Source organism: Siniperca chuatsi, linkage group LG14 (assembly GCF_020085105.1).
Source record: "Siniperca chuatsi isolate FFG_IHB_CAS linkage group LG14, ASM2008510v1, whole genome shotgun sequence".
Lineage (NCBI taxonomy): Eukaryota > Metazoa > Chordata > Actinopteri > Centrarchiformes > Sinipercidae > Siniperca > Siniperca chuatsi.
The window spans coordinates 27,852,872-27,871,016 of NC_058055.1; the positions used below are offsets into that span (position 1 = coordinate 27,852,872).

Below are 18,145 nucleotides of genomic sequence, written 5' to 3' on the forward strand. Positions count from 1 at the left end.
CATGGGTATTGTAGTATTTAGAGCCGTCCACCAAGCTGAGGGACAAAACCTGATTTCTTAGAAACAAATTTGAATAATTAAAACTGGAGGTGAGAACATAAACCTGTGTGATCGTTACAGAGAGTCCTGAGTTTCTATGTTCAGTAACATTCGTTTAAAGAAATATCTGAAAGGGGAAAAACACTTTGTTATTCGCAGGTTTGTCCTCAGGAGTTTCGGGTTAGTGTTGTTTAATGTTCTGCAGCCACAGAGGATCGTATACATAAGCATGCTGGGATTCTGTCACTGGATTTTATTGTCCTCTATGGGTCGAGAAAACATTTCTTAATAAAGCAGGATCTATGTTTTCTTAAATGCATCATCATCAAGCAAAAAAAAACAAACATCTGAAAACAGGATTTACCCTGAAAATCCCAATCCCAATTTTTAAGTAGCTTTAGAGTTAAAAAACAAAACAAAACACGTTATCCACACTGTCTGACAGTATCTTATACAAGTATATTCTGCGTCTGCTTGCTGCAGCTCTTCGTTGAAATATTCAAACCCAAGACATATTTTTATGGCTGCATCATTCCATCAAATGGAAATATTCAACATGTCTTGTGCATCGTTTTGGTATCTTTTGGCACTTTGGGATCTCTGCTAGTATTTCGAATAAAGTTCTGTGAGTTTGAAGAAAGTTTGGACAAACAACATGACTCTGCGGTGATGTACCCGGCGGTGGATCTGGCAGGAGCGAAGAGCCGAACCGGGGTTCGGGAGAGTGATAAAAGTCCTGCGGTTTCGTTTCGCCTGTCGACATCCCAGCAAGCAAACATCTAATCACAATCTGTTATTATCTGCAACAACAGTCTGACGGGAGAAGAAGTACTGTTGCTGGTGAGATCACCCATCTGCATTTTCTCAAATTTTTCAACGAGCTTTGGCTTGAAGAGGGCAGGCAGGACGGCGGCAAGCGGCAGGATGTGACGCCAAAAGTTTTTCAGTTCGTAGGGGAGAATCTTTTAGTCCGTATCCCCGACATCAGCGTCCAACGAAGCACCTTCCTCCTCCTCCTCAGTACTCCTCTTTGATGTTCAAAGGCATGGAGGAAGGGGACACCAGCCCGTTGCTGCCGCTGCTGCTCGTCACCATGGCGACGCTGCTCCCGCCATTTCCGTGGAGGCCGCCGCCTCCTCCTCCTCCTCCTCCTCCTCCGCTGCCGTTGGTGCCGGCGGGAGGGGTGGGTGTGGTGGTGGAGGAGGCCGGCTGCTGGAGCTTCTTCTTGTTGATCTTGCGCTCCTTTGCCCGGCGGTTCTGGAACCAGATCTTCACCTGCAGCAGAAGAAGAGGTGTTTTTATTTCTATTCATACAAAATTATGTGAATACCGACATCGTGCTTTTACAGGAACCAGATATCTGCATGATTCAGGAAAACAAGTCAAACTTTTTAACATCTTTTTAAAGGACCGTATTAGTGTTTTTACATACAATTACATTTACTGTAAACAAAGTTAGTTTCTCCTCAATCAGAGGCTTGTTGGAGGAGCATGCTAACATTAGCTAATTAGCAGTAAACACAAAAATACATAAGTAAATTTTCTGCTGCATAAAAAAGAACATGAAAGCAGCGTCAAAGGTTAAATTCAATAATAATAACATCCGGTTTGACTACATTTAAGTTATGCGTCATCATATGAAATCCGATAAAAGTGCAGTAAAATCGTTCCAACGGTCTGATCAACACGAGATTTTATATCAGCTTTGTTTGTGTCGGTGTACCTGTCTCTCCGACAGGCCGAGTGCTGTGGCGAGCTCCGCCTTCCTCCTGATGGTGATGTATTTGCTGTAGTGAAACTCTTTCTCCAGCTCCAGCCGCTGGTGGTCGGTGTACACCACCCGGTACTTGTCTTTAGTCCGCGTCTTTCCGTCTGTAAAACACAGAAACACAACCGGGTTAACAAAAAACTGTCACGCTTAAAGCTGAAATCTGAATTTTATTCGCAGGTTGCTGCCCCCTGCAGGTGACTGACATGTTCACTGTAAAATTAAAGAGTCAAAGATCAAAGATTTTGTACAAGAAGATCAGTTTTCTCAGTTTTGTCCAGTCTGAGAAAATAATCCCGATGATGTCATAGTGATGTCAGATCAGAGTAATCTCAGTTTGGATAACTTGTAGATGAAGAAAACGAAGAAAATGTATAAATGAAAGTCTGAGTTACGAACTGGAGGTGTGGAGTTTGAAAGACGTGGTTGTTTAACAGGCAGGGAGGCTTTAATTAAAGACACTGTCAAGTTGCATTGTGGGAAATGTAGGATCCAGTCAGGGTATCTCTCACAAGTCCAACAGCTTCATAGAAGCGACATAGCCTACTAAATCTTTCTGCCAAGAGCTCGACATTTTGAAAATGCAGAGAATTAGATGTTCAGATTAACTCTCATGTCTGTACGTTTAAAATGAAACTACAGCCAGTAGCTGGTTAGCCTAGCTTAGCACAAAGACTGGAAACATGGGGAAACAGCTAGCCTGGCTCTGTCCAAAGGTGACAGAATCCACCTACCAGCACCTCTTAAAACAAACTTTTGTGCCAGAGCCAGGCTAGCTGTTTCCCCCTGTTTCCAGTCTTTGTGCTAAGCTAAGCTAACCAGCTACTGGCTGTAGTTTCATTTTAAACTGACAGACATGACAGTGGTATCAATCTCCTCATCGAAGCAAGAAAGCGAGTAAGAGTTTTTCCCAAAATATCCAACAATTCCTTTAACACATTATATCTCGTTTGTTTAATCTGTATAAAAACTGAAATGTAAAACGAACTATTTTTGGTCTGGAACTATTTCTTTGCTTGGCCAGCGACTTCTCTGAGATGAGGATACACCCGTGAGTTTGGCAAAGTGATATTGGGTACATTTTCCCAAATTTAATAAAGTGCAAGACAAAGCCGCTAACGTTAGCCTAAACTCTGATATAGCATTTAGTAGCATCCAATGGGACTAATCCATTCTCTATTTTGTTCTTTTGGTTTTGGAAAGGCTAAAAAAAAAAAAAAAAAGACACAATCCTCCAAAATCTGAGTAGCCTATCACTCTTACTGGAGTCCCATGATTAAAGACAAAGGCGCTAATGTTAGCCTAAACTCTGATATAGCATTTTGTAGTATTAAGAATCAGCTCCCTGGAACAAAGTGGGAGTTCCAGTGTCGAACTGTGGCCTGAAACCCCACAAAATAATGGAGTTAGCTAATGATACGCTAACTCTTTGCCTTGGAAGTAATGCTAGGTTGCTACTGTGGGCAGTAAGCTAGTTAGCCAGGCCTGCTAACATTAGCAGCGTATGTTACAGCAGACAAACAAACTGTTGAATCCATTATTTACAATTTTGGTTTTGGAAAGACTAAGAAAAATCCTCCAAACTCTTTATAAACGGAATAGTTTATCACTATCTTTCAATGGCTCACAATGAAAACACAGTTTAGTAACTACAGTGATATCTGATATTATTTTGCTAATCATTGTGACTTTGCTTCATGCCCCACCTTTAAAATCACACCTGTCACATCATTTTTTTAGTATTGATAAGTTTTTCTTTACTGAGAGGTGTCAGGAGATCCAGTGCGATTTTTATTTTTTCATTCAGTCTGTTAATTTTGAAGCTTCGGGAAGCCTAACACTTCCTTGTTTAGTGATTCCACTTCAACAGCACAAAATCACACCAACCGTTAGTATGTAAAAACGTGAATGAAGCGTATTAAAGTCGTAGTATTTTATATTATGTGTTATAAACTGCTCGCATAAAGTGACGTCAGTGCCGGACAGACTGATGGAGCTGTGTGTTCTCACCCGGGTCCTGTATTCAAATGGACAACCTGCCTCGGCTGGATTTGCATAAACTGAACCATATCTGCTTTTATTCATTTATGGACTCAGTGTTCATGAGTTACTGTTAAACCTGTCAGAGGGTCAGCTGTTAAAACTGAATGAACGAGCTGTACAAATGACCATCAAGCCATTCAGCTTTATTTAACTTACAGGAACCTCGCTGTCTTTCAAACATACCGAATGTCACGCGGGTGAATTTTTGGGGAAGCGTGTCCAAAATCGCGCGCAAAGACATCTGGGATATTTCCATTTGATGAAATGGTAGTCTTTGGTTTTAATATTTTGAGTTGACGGAGAATATTTATGATGCTGTCAGACAGCGAGGAATAAGAAGGTTTTAAAGCTACTTAAAGGGAAACAAAAGGGGGGAACTTAAAGAGAAACTAAACCACTTTTTCCAGCTGAAAACCAATGTATGTGGGTATTTAGTAGTGTTGTTGACATTTCAGTCCAAAGTCTATGTATAAATATGCATAGCGACTGGTTGAAACTCGGCTGTTGCAATTGAATTTTGCTATTGGCTGATCTGGAGGCAGCTTTCGTTACCAACCAAGGTTTAGTTTCTCTTTAATGTTAAGGTTTTAATACATCAGCAGCCCAAAAGCTTGTACATGAATTATTCTGTTTGAAGTATCAAACATGTGTCGAATCTGAAGGATAATCATGTATCTGGTTTTCTACCTCTGTGTCCTGATGTGACGTCACTTCGGCTAAAAGTTCAGAGGAGCCGCTGAACACAGCTGACCGTAACGAATTAACGCCGCGGGGAAAATGTCGCTTTAAATATTCCAAAACCAACTAAAAAGCTGTCTCTATGAAAACGCAGGGACGCGGCGTTCGGTAGTGAGAACGAGGCTGCAGGTTATCTGAACATCCAGGTGCGTTTAGACAGAATTTACATTTACACAGGTGTTTCCGCTCCCTCGCGGCTTTGTTTTCAGCAAGAAAACTAACATTAGGACAACACTACGCTAGCACTAACGCTAACTGCAGCTGTGGAGCGCTGTAGGTTTTAATAGCGTCCCTACACTGTACTGTACTCTTTGATTGGATTCAAATGTCATTTTAACATATATATATATATATATGTCGCTTCATGCACCTGCAGCGTTGCGACACTTGTTCTCGTACGCTTCTCCTTGATGTTCTGTGGCTGGATTGGAGCTCACTTATATTTCGCTTTGGACAAAAGCCAAGTGAATAAATGTAAATGTAAACAACAACCTGTGCAGCTGCAAACGTCTCAGCCACCCTTGGAGGCATTTTTCTGTCGCTACGCTTCGCCGGGGAACTAAGCCGCCGCTTAGCAAAGCACAGATTGTCTGTAACCAGACTATAAACCCTGTCTATCCCAAGAATATTAGAAGATTCTGCGTTTCTCAGTGATTTCTTCCCACAACATCTGTGCATGGCTACCACTGTATGGTTCCGGTTAGACATTGTGGTTGTGGACTACGGTTAGGGTGAAGTTAGTGTTGGTTGAGGTTATAAAAGTTACAGTTGAAACATTAACCATCGGACGGTGACGGTGACACAGAGTTGGACGTGCCACTCGTCCGTCCACCAGCCCGACCTTCACTCCATATAAAAGGCACACTACGTCAAACGTTGGCACTGAGCTTTAATCAAGAGCTACAGATTTGTCCGGTACGAACGCAGAGTTACCAGCAGCCAAAACTGGGTAAAAAAAAAACTGCCTTGAAACAGAAACCGAAAGAAAAATCTGACTATAATATAATAGAAGAAGTCACGACGAACTGATCTGACGGGAAACTTGTTCTTATTTAACTATAAAAACATTTCACAGTGTATGATTTACACCAGAAAGGTACATTTTACACACAGAGACGGTTGAGTTAAAGTTAATTAAAAGGCCTTCAGCTCTCTTTAACACGCTCTGATTCAATATTAACACTAAACACACAACGGTTAAATAAGTGATGTGCCTCCTCTTTAAACACACACGCCGTCTGTCCTCTAATCGGTCACCGGGGCGAATTACAACTCAAACATTTTAGTTTCGGGGGGGGGGACGGACATCTGTCTGAACTGTCGAGTTTCTGCTCCATTTGTCAGAAAGTAAAAACCAACAGTTTGATTCTCTGCAGATACGGAGCTGAGAGAGACGAGACGCTAATGAAGGAACGTGAATCAAAAAGCTCTTCAGTCTGTCTGAGAGAGGGAGGGGTTTACTCTGCACATGCACTGTAACAACAGCACACACGCTGAAGCACAGTGTTTCACTTGCTACAAGCTAATTCAAACCTTTTTTTGTATTTTTTAATCTTTGGACAGAGCCACGCTAGCAGTCCCCCCCCCCGTTTCCAGTCTTTACGCTAAGCTAAGCTAACCCTGTCCCGATTCAAACTGCCGTCGCTCATCTCTAACTCTTTTCAGACATGAAATCTGTAACGTTGCTGCTTCGGCTGTCTGTTAAAATGGCGTTAACGTTCCTCGCGGCTTCATTCAGACATTTACGGAAAGAGCTGCGCAAAGGCGACATTTGACAGATTGAGTTGAAAAGTGATGGAGAGACGGAAACCGACGCATGTGTGAGAGGAAATAAAACACAGTTCCCAAAACTGTTGAACTTTTCCTCTGAAACGAAGCAACTCACTGCTTGTGAGCTGCTGTCTACGAGCAGGGCTGTAGCCAGGATTTTAAAAATACTGAGGTCCGCGTACCGATAGCCACCCAAAAATGTTTTCTTTGTATTAATTTAACTGTTAAATATATTGTTTTCTGTAAATTCTCTATGCACGATTGCCTAAATGCTGTCTCAAAGCATTCCCTGTGGAAAAAAACTACAAAATCCCTTAATTTTACTGTCTGCTGTTGTCCTAAAACTGTCAAGATTAACAATTTATACCCTAAAAACATCAGAATCAGCCTTTAAAAACCCACAATGTTCCCTGAAAAGTCCCTGAAACTACACTGAGGACTCACAGTATGAGCTGGGAAACCAAAGAGTGACTTTTAGAGGCCTGAAGAGGTAAAACTACAGTAATTCAAGAGGAAAAAAAACTAATATTATGGGAATATTTAAAAGAATAAATATAATTTTCACTCATGAATGTTTTTTATAGCTTTTCTTTCCTGTTAACTGGAGGTTGCTGTGATTAACGAGAAGTCAATAATTATGACGGGGAAACTGATCTTCCTGAAAGATATCGGATTTGGCAAACAAACGTGTCAGTCAAAGTCTGTATTCGAGGTAACGCTAATCGCTCTGGTGCTATATTGGAATAGTATTTTTAACCCTCACATGACCAACTCTGCAGCCATAAAACCATCTTGTTCCCTCATATCTCTAAAGTCCATCTCATGTGATGTAAACGCGGCAATAGTTTGCAGCAGAGAAGAAGTTTACTTATTAATTTAACTTAAGTTACTTAAGTTTGATTATCGAGTGAATTGTTGCTGTTCCACCGAGGGATCAGAGGAGCTGGAAAACATTACAGTAAATTACATTTGGCTACTTACAGAAATAAATCGGTAAATACACGATTTAAAATTTTACCACCAGAATTTTCTCTGTGGCGTCGTGGAGATATCCGTCTACAGTACTCACACACTTTACTTAAAGTACCAATGCCACAATGTACAAAACACTCTGCTGCAAGTAAAATCCCGCATTTACAAGGTGAAGGAAGTATCGTCCGCTTCACGAAGTTAAAGCGGCTAACGGGGATCTTTCGTGATGTGTTGACTCTGGCGCCCCCCTGTGGACAAACGCAGCAGTGTTTCCACTTCCTCTTCCTGTCGTAAAGATGTGAAAGAAAGATTTTTAAACAGAGCTGTTTGCAGGATGCACAGCGATGACGTGATGTATCAGTTTGTGTCAGATTAATAACTGTAATATGACGACGGTGAAACAAAGTAAACTTACGGTACTAAAACTTTATAAGTAATAGTAATTTTGTTGAGAAAGCTCCCTTCGTAATGTTACGTCTTTATAATAATAAGCCAACAAGATACAGCTCGGTAGCAAGGCCAGTAAAAAATGTTAGAAGCCATTTGTGTTACAGTGATGTCCGCCATGACAGCCTGGTAAAACAGACATATTACATACCTGTCTATCTGAATGAGCGACTCGTGTTTTTGCCCCCTTTTTGCTGGTATATCGCTAATATAACGTCAAAAAATCAAATTCTCTGAAGGAAAAAAAACTCCTCCTGCTTCCTTTTCACTGGTTTAACGTACGACTCGCCGCGAAAAATGCTAACAGGCTCTTCCGGTCCGCGTGCCGCGAATCGTTTCGCCTGATGTCGCGGGGAAAGAATAAGAATAAGAATAAGAATAAGAATAACTCTCCGGAAACAGCCGATGTTCTCGCTGACGGTGTCGTTTGCATATGTAGACCACGCAGAGGCATCGGTATTAAACTGAGACTGTTTCATAACCAGTAAAAAAAATTAAAAATAAAAACTCCTTGTAGCTGCTTTAAAGTATCAGCAGTAAAAGTACACGAGTATTATCGTCCTCATGCAGTAAAAGTGCTGGTTGTGCAGTAAAACGTCTCCTGCGACTGATGTTGTTAATACTGATGCATCAGTGTTGGAGCTGACTACATCCGTCAGGTAAACGTGGTGGAGTAGAAGTAAAAAGCATCTGAAAATGTGAAGTACAAGTATCTCAAAATTGTACTTAAGTAAATGTATGTAGTTACTTTCCACCTCTGTCTATCGAAATAATTGCTTTTTTAATTGATTAATCGATTTGTCGTTACAGCTGTAAGATAAGACGGATGTGCGGCCCTGCATGGCTGCACCCAGCGGCGGAAAGTAACTGAGTACAGTTTGAGGTACTTGTACTTCACGTGAGTATTTCCATTTTCTGCTGCTTTCTGCTTTTCTCGGAGAGAAATATCGCACTTTTCCCTCCACTGTATTTAACTTAAGTAAAACTCCAGCTACTTTGCAGATTCACATTAACGATACAAAATATTATCAAGGAATAGATGATGATGTATTGTTGTAGATTAAAATAAAACTTTATTGATCCCTCCCTGACCCAGCAGAATATAAAGTCATTAAAAAAAAAGAGCTCACAGCATTAAAGCAACGAACACATCAATACTTATACTCCAGTAATATAACATGTATTAATCTGAAATTAGTATATTTTAATACTAATAATAAATACTTTTACTTAAGTGAGTATTTCTACACTGAAGTTTTTGGGGTTTTTTATTTTTTATTTTTACTGAAGTGCTTCTCTGGCTGCACCTTGTGGGATCAAATCCAGGTGACGCAAATTCAAGTGTCACACACGCGCACGCGCGCGCGCACACACACACACACACACACTCAGGTCACACTTCACACTTCAAAGTGGGAACTGTCTTGTAAACTCTTGTCTTCTCCGCCCAGAGACAAGCAGGAGGACAAAGGCCGAGCTCAGCCGCCCGGAGTCACATCCAGCGGGGGGCATTTACATCACAACGGCTTCAAACCGGCTTCAAACCGGATTCACACGTCTGATCCGCCACAGGCCGGTGGGAATATTTCACCTCCAGGGAAAGGCATATATATATATATATATATATATATATATATATATATATATATATATATATATTTGTATTGATCGGCAGGTTTGAAGATAAATAACGATTGATGAAGCTCACAGTTGCACGCGCAGGATGAAGCAAGTGGCGTCAAAAAAAACACACACACATTTGCATCAAAGAGCTTTTAAAATCTGCACAACACAATAAAAACCTCTGACATCAGACCAGATGAAGAAAACTCAATATAAAATAAAATAAAACAGCTGTTTTTATTATTATTATTATTATTATTGTTATTAGTGTTATTTCCGGATCAGATGTAGAAGATGTCACAAGTGAACTTCAGCTGCAGACACGTGCGGGACATTTGAGTATCAGTCTGCTATCGGCCTCATATTAAAATGTGAAACTGTCCGTTTGGGACGCGCAGAGACGCGCGCGCTGCCTGAAAAGCCTTTGATGTTAAACGTCGGAGCGCGTTCCGGGTGATTTTTAAAGTGATTTGAAGCGCGAGCTGTGTGATGTTGTTAAATATCTCAGAGTTAAATGTGAATGAGGGACGTGTGTGTGTGTGTGTGTGTGCGTGTGTGACCCGGGTCTTACTGGGGTTGGTGGGCTGCGCGGAGCTGCGGCGGATCCAGTCGTACGGGTTCCTCCTCTGCGGGGATCCGGGGGACAGCTGCCCCGCAGACGCGTTTAGGGACGCGGGCATCAGCGCAGGCGGCTGTCCGGGGAACTCCAGGGGGCTGAACCCCAGGCTGGGACCCACCGTGCCGGACGCCGCTGGAGGCCCCCCGGCTGCAGCGGCGTAGTGGTGGGGCGACCAGTCGTCCCGTGTGGGCGGAGGTGGAGGCGGGTAGGCCGGGCTCCAGCCGCCGGCGCCCGGCCCGGCCTGCTGGACCGGGTGCACCTCGTTGTTGATGCCGTGGTGGTGGTGGTGGTGGTGGTAGCTGGCGAAGTCCGAGTACTGCGGCGGGGCGGGCACCGCGAAGTTCTGCGGGCTGAGGCTGAGCCCCGGGTGGCGGGACACCGGGGTCTGGTGCGGGTACATTGCCGGGTCCTTATCCAGCTGCAGGTAACTCACGTACATCTTTCCAGGTGAGGGGACGCCCTCAGCATACTGCGGATCCAGCCTGCCTCTCTGCCCCCCTCTCTCTCACCTGAGCTGGGCCTGCAGGTAAAGTGAGCTTCGCTGAGTGTGCTCTCTCTCTCTCTCTCTCTCTCTCTCTCTCTCTTTCTCCACCTCTCTACCTGCCCGCACCTCCACCTGTTCTCCGTCTGCGTGCGGTTTCTCCATCAGCTGCCTGTTAAAAGCTGCTGCAGTCACATGGGTGCTTTTATTGCCCCCCCTCAGTTTTTTCAGCTCTATTCAAAGACTTTATTGGCATGAACCTCTCTCTCTCTCTCTTGTTCCTCCTTACTTCATCCTCCTCATCCTCAGCCATCACAAAACATAACCCACCGCTGAATTAAAGTAAAGGTTAAAGCAGGTCACCCCCTCCACCCTCCACCCCCACCCCCACCCCCCCTCTATCGGCCTCCATTTGCATCACAGTCCGCTGCTGCATTTCAAAGGAAAAGACACAAACTTACACATGACGGTAAAGAGACGGTCTGCAGCCAGAGAGACGGCAGGTCAGCTGCTGCTGTTTACTTATTTATTTATTTACTTCCGTCCTCTGTCGGGTCTGTGTGTAATAACAACAATAATAATAATAATAATTATTATTATTATAATAATAATGATAAAGACCAAAGGCTGCAGTAAAACCTTTCACTTCAGTGTCACACAAAACATTTAAACATGTTTTAAAGCAGCAGGTTTACACAATAATTTACATAATAATAATAATTATTATATTATTATCATTTATTTCACGTATTGAGCATCAAGCGCGTGGTAAGAAATCGATCCTTAACTTTTCATGTTGAGGAGAAATGTTTTCTGCAATAACAAACTTTTAAAACAAAAATCATTTAAAACCATAACTCTTGTTTATTTCGTTTATGTCCTTATATCTGCTCTCTTTTTAATTTGGATGAAATAATCTGACATTTTATCACTTAATTCAGGCTGCAATTCAATGCCAATTAAAACATTTAAACGTGTAAATACTAATAGTATATAAATACAGTTTATATAATAATAATAATAATAATAAAATAAAAGCATCTATCAAACGACAGGAAATTAATCCCAGTAGCTTAAAACTTTTAATAAACTGTAAATGTTTCTGCAATAACAAACGTTTGAGGGATAAAACATAATAATTGAATTAAAAGTCCTAATATGTATTATCATTTTATCATCATCATCTCCTCTGAAGGAAAATAAAACTGAGAAAAGTGTATATTTTATTTTATTAATGACATATTTCCTTTTTGAATTTAGTTAGCACATTCACTTTAGTTTAGAGGTGCTTTACTTTTTATTTATTTCCATTTTCTGCTTTTGTTTTACTTCACTACATTTCAGGGAGAAATTTAATGTCCTTAAAAATAAAGGAATGAAATGTCCTTTTCGCTGCACGGCTGTGAGTGCAGGGCGTTTGCTTGTAGTGTGTTATTTTTTATTTTTTACAGCTGCTTTCACTTAAATAAAAGGCTGCAATTCGCTGTCAGTTAAAACGTGAAAATATGTTTTAAATGAAACTTCAGCTCCAGTCAGAGTTTGCATCACAGTTTCCATAATAAGAGTCTGTTTTATATCTTAGACGAGTCATTAAGAACCGCTGCCGCAGATTTGATGTGTTTTGTAAAATATCTTTATTGTGTTCGAGTCTGTTTCTCTACATTTATTGCTTTTTCTATTTTATATTAAATTAACTTTTTTTTTTGTTCCAGTTTTCAGAGTCTGACTGATGAAAATAAGCAATTCTTATAAATGAGTTTGGATACGTTATTTTATCTTTATATATATATATATATATATATATATATATATATATATATATATATATATATATATATATATATATATATATATATATATATATATATATATATATATATATATATATATAACAGGGGAAAAAATCAATTCAAATAGAATAAAATTAGATAAAATACACACCGAGAGCAAATGAACAGACCATAAATAGTTTTACTGCACATAACTTCTGCTCCATTATTTTTGCATTTTATTTTTCTAATTTGATCCTATTTTATTGTTTTTTTAAATGTTGTTCTAATGCATTTCTTCTCCTTATGAATATATATAATATTATGTGAAACACTTGGACGCTTCTTTACGTCTCAAAGTGCAGGAACATTTAAAAAAACTTTATGTCTTAGGGAAATGGGTCCCACGATCTACACTCCTGTTGCTTACTTACAATTAGACAGATAATAATAATAATAATGATAATAATGATAATAATAATCAGTCTGTTGTGATCCTCGTGCCTGTAAAAACATTTATAATTTAAAAAAGATGAGTTATTAAGGGGTCGTTTGTTCCATGTTTCATTTAGGGACTTTTTTAATGTAAAAAACAAAATGAAACAGAAATAAAATGAGTGTTTTAGGTTTTTTGGTGCTGGTAAAAAAAAAAAAAAAAACCCTCTCATGTCTGCTTTAATAAAATAAATAAAAAATAAGATAAAGTAAAAAAATAAATAAATAAATCTTTCAAATCTTGCAACACAGTTTGTCAAACTAAAATCCAAAAACATGTGAACCATTAGCAGCAAAGGAGGATTAAAGTTCGGTCTGTCTGTGGTTACAACACACACACACACACACACACACACACACACACACACACAAGCGGGGAGGTCACCTGAAGGTCGGCTTTCTGAACTGAAAGTAAAAAGACACAGAAGTACTTCAGTAAAAGTAGAAATACTCTGTTCTGCATTCGAAACTTTAGTACAAAAGTGTTAGCATCAAAATACACACTGAAAGTAAAAGTACTCATCCTGCAGAATGACCCATTTCAGAATCATATATATATATATATATATATATATATATATATATTATTGAGTAAAATTATGTGTTCGTGGGTGACTGGTTAATGTATAATAATGCATCGTCATTTATTAGTTGTTTATATTTTAAATTAATAATCTGTTTCTGCGCGAGGACTCACAGGTGGAGTTTCAAAAAGGAGGTTTTATTCACCTGAAACGAAACAGAACTACACAAAGAAACAAACTGTAGCAGTTGGTGGAAATGAACGATTAAACAAAAAAATATATAACAAACAACATATATTCTGAAGAAATGAGCAAAATCTCTGAAGTAGAAATCCAAACCAAACTAACTTCATGTTTTATCTGTTCTATTTGCTCATTTCATGCTTTTTTATCTTATGTTACATTATTTTATTCTGTTTCATTCTCTGTCCTGATTTTATTTCGTCGAAGTTATTCTGCTGAATTGTTTTATCTTGATTTTTTGGATTTAAAGAGAAGCGCTTTATAAATATATATTTTTAGATGTATTGATTTGTTTGTTCTTATTCCCATTTCAAACGTTTCTGTAAACTCTCCTGGACGATCGTACGTGTTTATGTTCTGACCGCCACTTTGAATTATTTACACTTTGTTTGTGAGAGATCAGGTTTGCGTGCACCGCGCTAAACACTACAATACCCATGAGCCCCAGCTGCGGTTTCCATGGAGAAGAAGAATCAGAGCTGTAGCGAGATAAAAACTCTTCATCGTTGAATTTCTGAACAAAACACGTTGCTGAATTCATCCAAAAGTGACTCCGAATCCAAACGGAGATGAATTACTCAGTCGCAGAATTTTAAGCTCTGCGATTGGATGTCTCTTGCCGAAATGCACCTTGGGAGTTGTAGTTGCTGCTTCTGTTTTTATGTCCACATGCTTCTTGTACCTTTGACTTATTGTTTTTTTATCAAAGAAGCAGATGTTTTCTAACGCAGTCGTTCGTCCTTTGTTGTGATGATTCAAACTCCCGAAATAAAACGTAAAAACTAAATATGAAAGTGTTTCCTGTTGCCTGAGGTGTGAAACGTTGGTGTGTGGATGAAACCAGAAGCAGACGGAGTGAATAACTGCTGACGGCCACGAAGCCTGAAGAGCTGAGAGCATCGGCTGTGTGTGGAGCGATGAGGAGGCTGGAGCCTTCCTCACGTGAACACATGAAACGTCACGTTTCCATCATGTTTCCCATCGTCTGAGCTCTTTTAATGGCGTCCTCTCGCTGCGTCCTCTTCTTCTGCGACGCTTTAACGGCAGCTGGCTGGAGGATCGGCTCCACCAGCTGTTATTGAACGTGTTGGACGGCAGACGTTTAGACAGAAACATTAAATAACATTAGAGACGGACGTGTAGCTCTCTACTGTCGTACTGTAGCTTCTGCTCCTCTACATGTTCATTTGCATGTAAAAGTACGCAGCAGCTGCAGTTTGACGTGTCGCGAGTCAACAGCTTTAAAAGAAGTCTTTCAGGAACTTTAGTCATCTGGAAACCTGCGGCGGCTCGTCTCCTGAGGGTTTCGTTTGCTGAGCGAGCGATACGGAGCGCCTTTTGACCTCTGGGAAGGTTTCTTATCAGCTCAGCTCGCAGCAGTTTTTATTTCATTTCACATGAATGCCTTCACCTGCTTTAACACGCTTGAACTCTTCCTGGATCATGTCCACATTTGTGACGTCTTTAAGGCCTGATCACTTGCAAAAGCACCAGAGACCACTTTTCAAGACCACAATTTGCAGCCATTTTTCTGCCGACAAAACCGGATGTCTTTTAGCGAGGCGTCGGGTATTTTAGCCCAAATCATGATCTTTTCCTAACCCTTACCAAACCGACCACGTAGTCCCTCTGCTTCCTGTGGAAACTTTGGAAAGAATATGTACGGTAGTCAATGGCGAGAAACAAAAAATGTTTGTATCCTGTTTGAACTGTGACACGAATTACACACGTTTTTCAATTTAAAAGATAATTTTGCACGTAAAGAAAGTCGCAGTTTGTAAGTATAAGACTCTGAAAATACGTAATTAGAAAGACTTCACACCCGAAAGTCTCGCCACGAGCCGCTGAAGCTACGACGCTTGTGTGTTTCGTACATGGATGTATAAAGTGCCGGATTTAGTCAAACGAGCAACGGGATAAAAGGACCAGGAGTCGCTGGATGAAACACATCAGGTGAGCTAACGTTACAAGGGACGGCCATGTTGGTGCTGGTGACGTATGTTGTGCGAGCGAGAGATGAAGTTCACTGAGCGGTTTCACATAAAACTAAATGGTACTAAGACAAACTGCGACTTTCTCGACTTGCAAAACTATCTTTTAAATCGACAAACATCATGTGTGTAATTCATGGCACAATTCAAACGGGATCAAAAAATGATTTGTCTCTCGCCGTTGACTACCGGAAGGGGAGGGACTCCGCCTCTCTGTTTGAAACGTACAGATGAAACGTTTGAAACGTACAGATGAAACGTTTGAAACGTACAGATGAAACGTTTGAAACGTAAAGATGAAACGTTTGAAACGTACAGATGAAACGTTTGAAATGTAAAGATGAAACGTTTGAAACGTAAAGATGAAACGTTTGAAACGTAAAGATGAAACGTTTGAAACGTACAGATGAAACGTTTGAAACGTACAGATGAAACGTTTGAAATGTAAAGATGAAACGTTTGAAACGTACAGATGAAACGTTTGAAACGTAAAGATGAAACGTTTGAAACGCGATACAGATGAAACGTTTGAAACGCGATAATGAAACGTTTGAAACGTAAAGATGAAACGTTTGAAACGTAAAGATGAAACGTTTGAAACGTACAGATGAAACGTTTGAAACGTACAGATGAAACGTTTGAAATGTAAAGATGAAACGCTTGAAACGTACAGATGAAACGTTTGAAACGTGATGAAACGTTTGAAACGTAAAGATGAAACGCTTGAAACGTAAAGATGAAACGCTTGAAACGCATACAGATGAAAACGCGTTTGAAACGTACAGATGAAACGTTTGAAATGTAAAGATGAAACGTTTGAAACGTACAGATGAAACGTTTGAAACGTAAAGATGAAACGTTTGAAACGTACAGATGAAACGTTTGAAACGTACAGATGAAACGTTTGAAACGTACAGATGAAACGTATCCGTGGTTTGCAGAAACGTACAATTGCTACATTATTCTGGCGATTTGGTCGCATAATCATGACGTTGTGTCCTTTACTGTCTTATCTTCGATGTTCAATACCAGAATCTTAAGAGAATATCGCGTAAATAATAATAATAATAATAATAATAATAATAATAATAATAATAATACAGATGAAAGACGTGCAGAGGAGAAGGTGCTTTTCAGCCCTGAGTACAGTCTGCAGGTCTTCCTCTCAGACTGCAGAATGAAAATGAAACTCAACAAACAGCATTTAATACTTTTTTTGTTTGTTTGTTTTCAGAGATATTTCTGGAGCTGCCTGATCACCACACAACATATTTTATTTTTTTTCCAGCTGTGAGCAGCTCCTCCAGTTTCGAACACACTACATACTAAAAACCAGTGGTGGAGACTAACTGAGTACATTTACCCAAGTACTGTAACTGTACTTGTATTAATTAAAATGAGCTCCACCTTCAGCAGCTGCAACATTAAAGTAATGAACACATTAATGCATCAATAATTATAATCCAATAATGTAATATATGTATAATGAAATGGGCCTACTTTTACTATTATGACACTTTAAGTATATTCTGATGCTAATACTTTTGCATTTTTACTTACCTATTATGCTTTCCCTTATTTTCTGTCATGTTACAATGTCGGATGTTCATATTAAACGTGGCCAAAGTTTCAAATAATGAGGTAAACAAATGTAAAAGTAAAAGTAATCCCTGTGAGCAGAAAGCTCAGGCTTCAGACTGCTAGCTTATAATTATGAATACTAGCTTTCCAACGTATTTTTCTACTTTCGTGTTGAGCTGACGTCAGCTGGGCACGGATGTCCTCATACGGTCATCTGCACGCCCACGGATCTGTCTCAGTTATTCGCCACTCTGCTCGAGGCGCTTTCTCCAGCGCTGCCGCGGCGCTAAAACAAAATGCGGAGAAGTGTCTGGCTTTGCGAAAACTACTCTGCTCGAGATCGCTCTTCAAGTTTTTGGAGTTTGATCAGCTTGTCTCGCAGAAAGTGCTTTTTCAGTTGTGAAGGAAAGTTAGTTAGGTTCTTGATGGACAGATGGCTTTACTTGTTGCTAAAGTAACCGCTAACTACTGCTAAGGTAGTTAGCAGTAATATAGCTCAGTTAGCCGTGCAGCTAGCAGGCCCATTAGATAACTTAGCTGACTGGGAGCTCGGAGCCCGGGCCTGAAAACCTCCAAAGCTCCTGAGCCAGTAGTATATATATATATATATATATATAGAGAGAGAGAGATTTACCTGTGGTGGAATGTAACTTTTACTCAAGTACTGTACTTAACTACACATTTGAGGTACTTCTACTTTACTTGAGTCTTTTCTTTTCATGCCACTTTCTACTTGTACTCCGCTACATCTCAGAGGGAAATATTTTTATTTTATTTTTATGGATTAAGCTACCCAGCAGTATATAAAATAATCAAAATAAGCTCCACCTTCAGCAGCTGCAACATTAAAGTGATGAACACATTAATGCATCAATAACTATAATCCAAAAATATAATGTTGTTCTGAAATGGGCCGTTCAAATGAGTACTTTTACTTAAGTAACATTTTCAGTTTCATTGCAGGACCTTTACTTATAACAGAGTATTTTCACAGTGTGGTATTAGTACATTTCATTATTTTTTTATTAGTTGTATATATTTT

The 18,145-nt window shown here is 39.9% G+C and overlaps 1 protein-coding gene across 1 annotated transcript; it reads right to left on the bottom strand.

Moving 5' to 3' along the window:
- Positions 1–267: 267 nt before the first annotated feature.
- cdx1b (caudal type homeobox 1 b) lies at positions 268–10,805 on the bottom strand. The gene is made up of 3 exons (XM_044221195.1): positions 9,972–10,805; positions 1,763–1,911; positions 268–1,314 (listed from the first exon to the last, which is right to left on the bottom strand). The coding sequence occupies exons 1-3, from the start codon at positions 10,456–10,458 to the stop codon at positions 1,057–1,059; spliced, it is 894 nt and encodes a 297-aa protein (XP_044077130.1). The 5' UTR covers positions 10,459–10,805; the 3' UTR covers positions 268–1,056.
- Between the last annotated feature and the right edge of the window lie 7,340 nt (positions 10,806–18,145).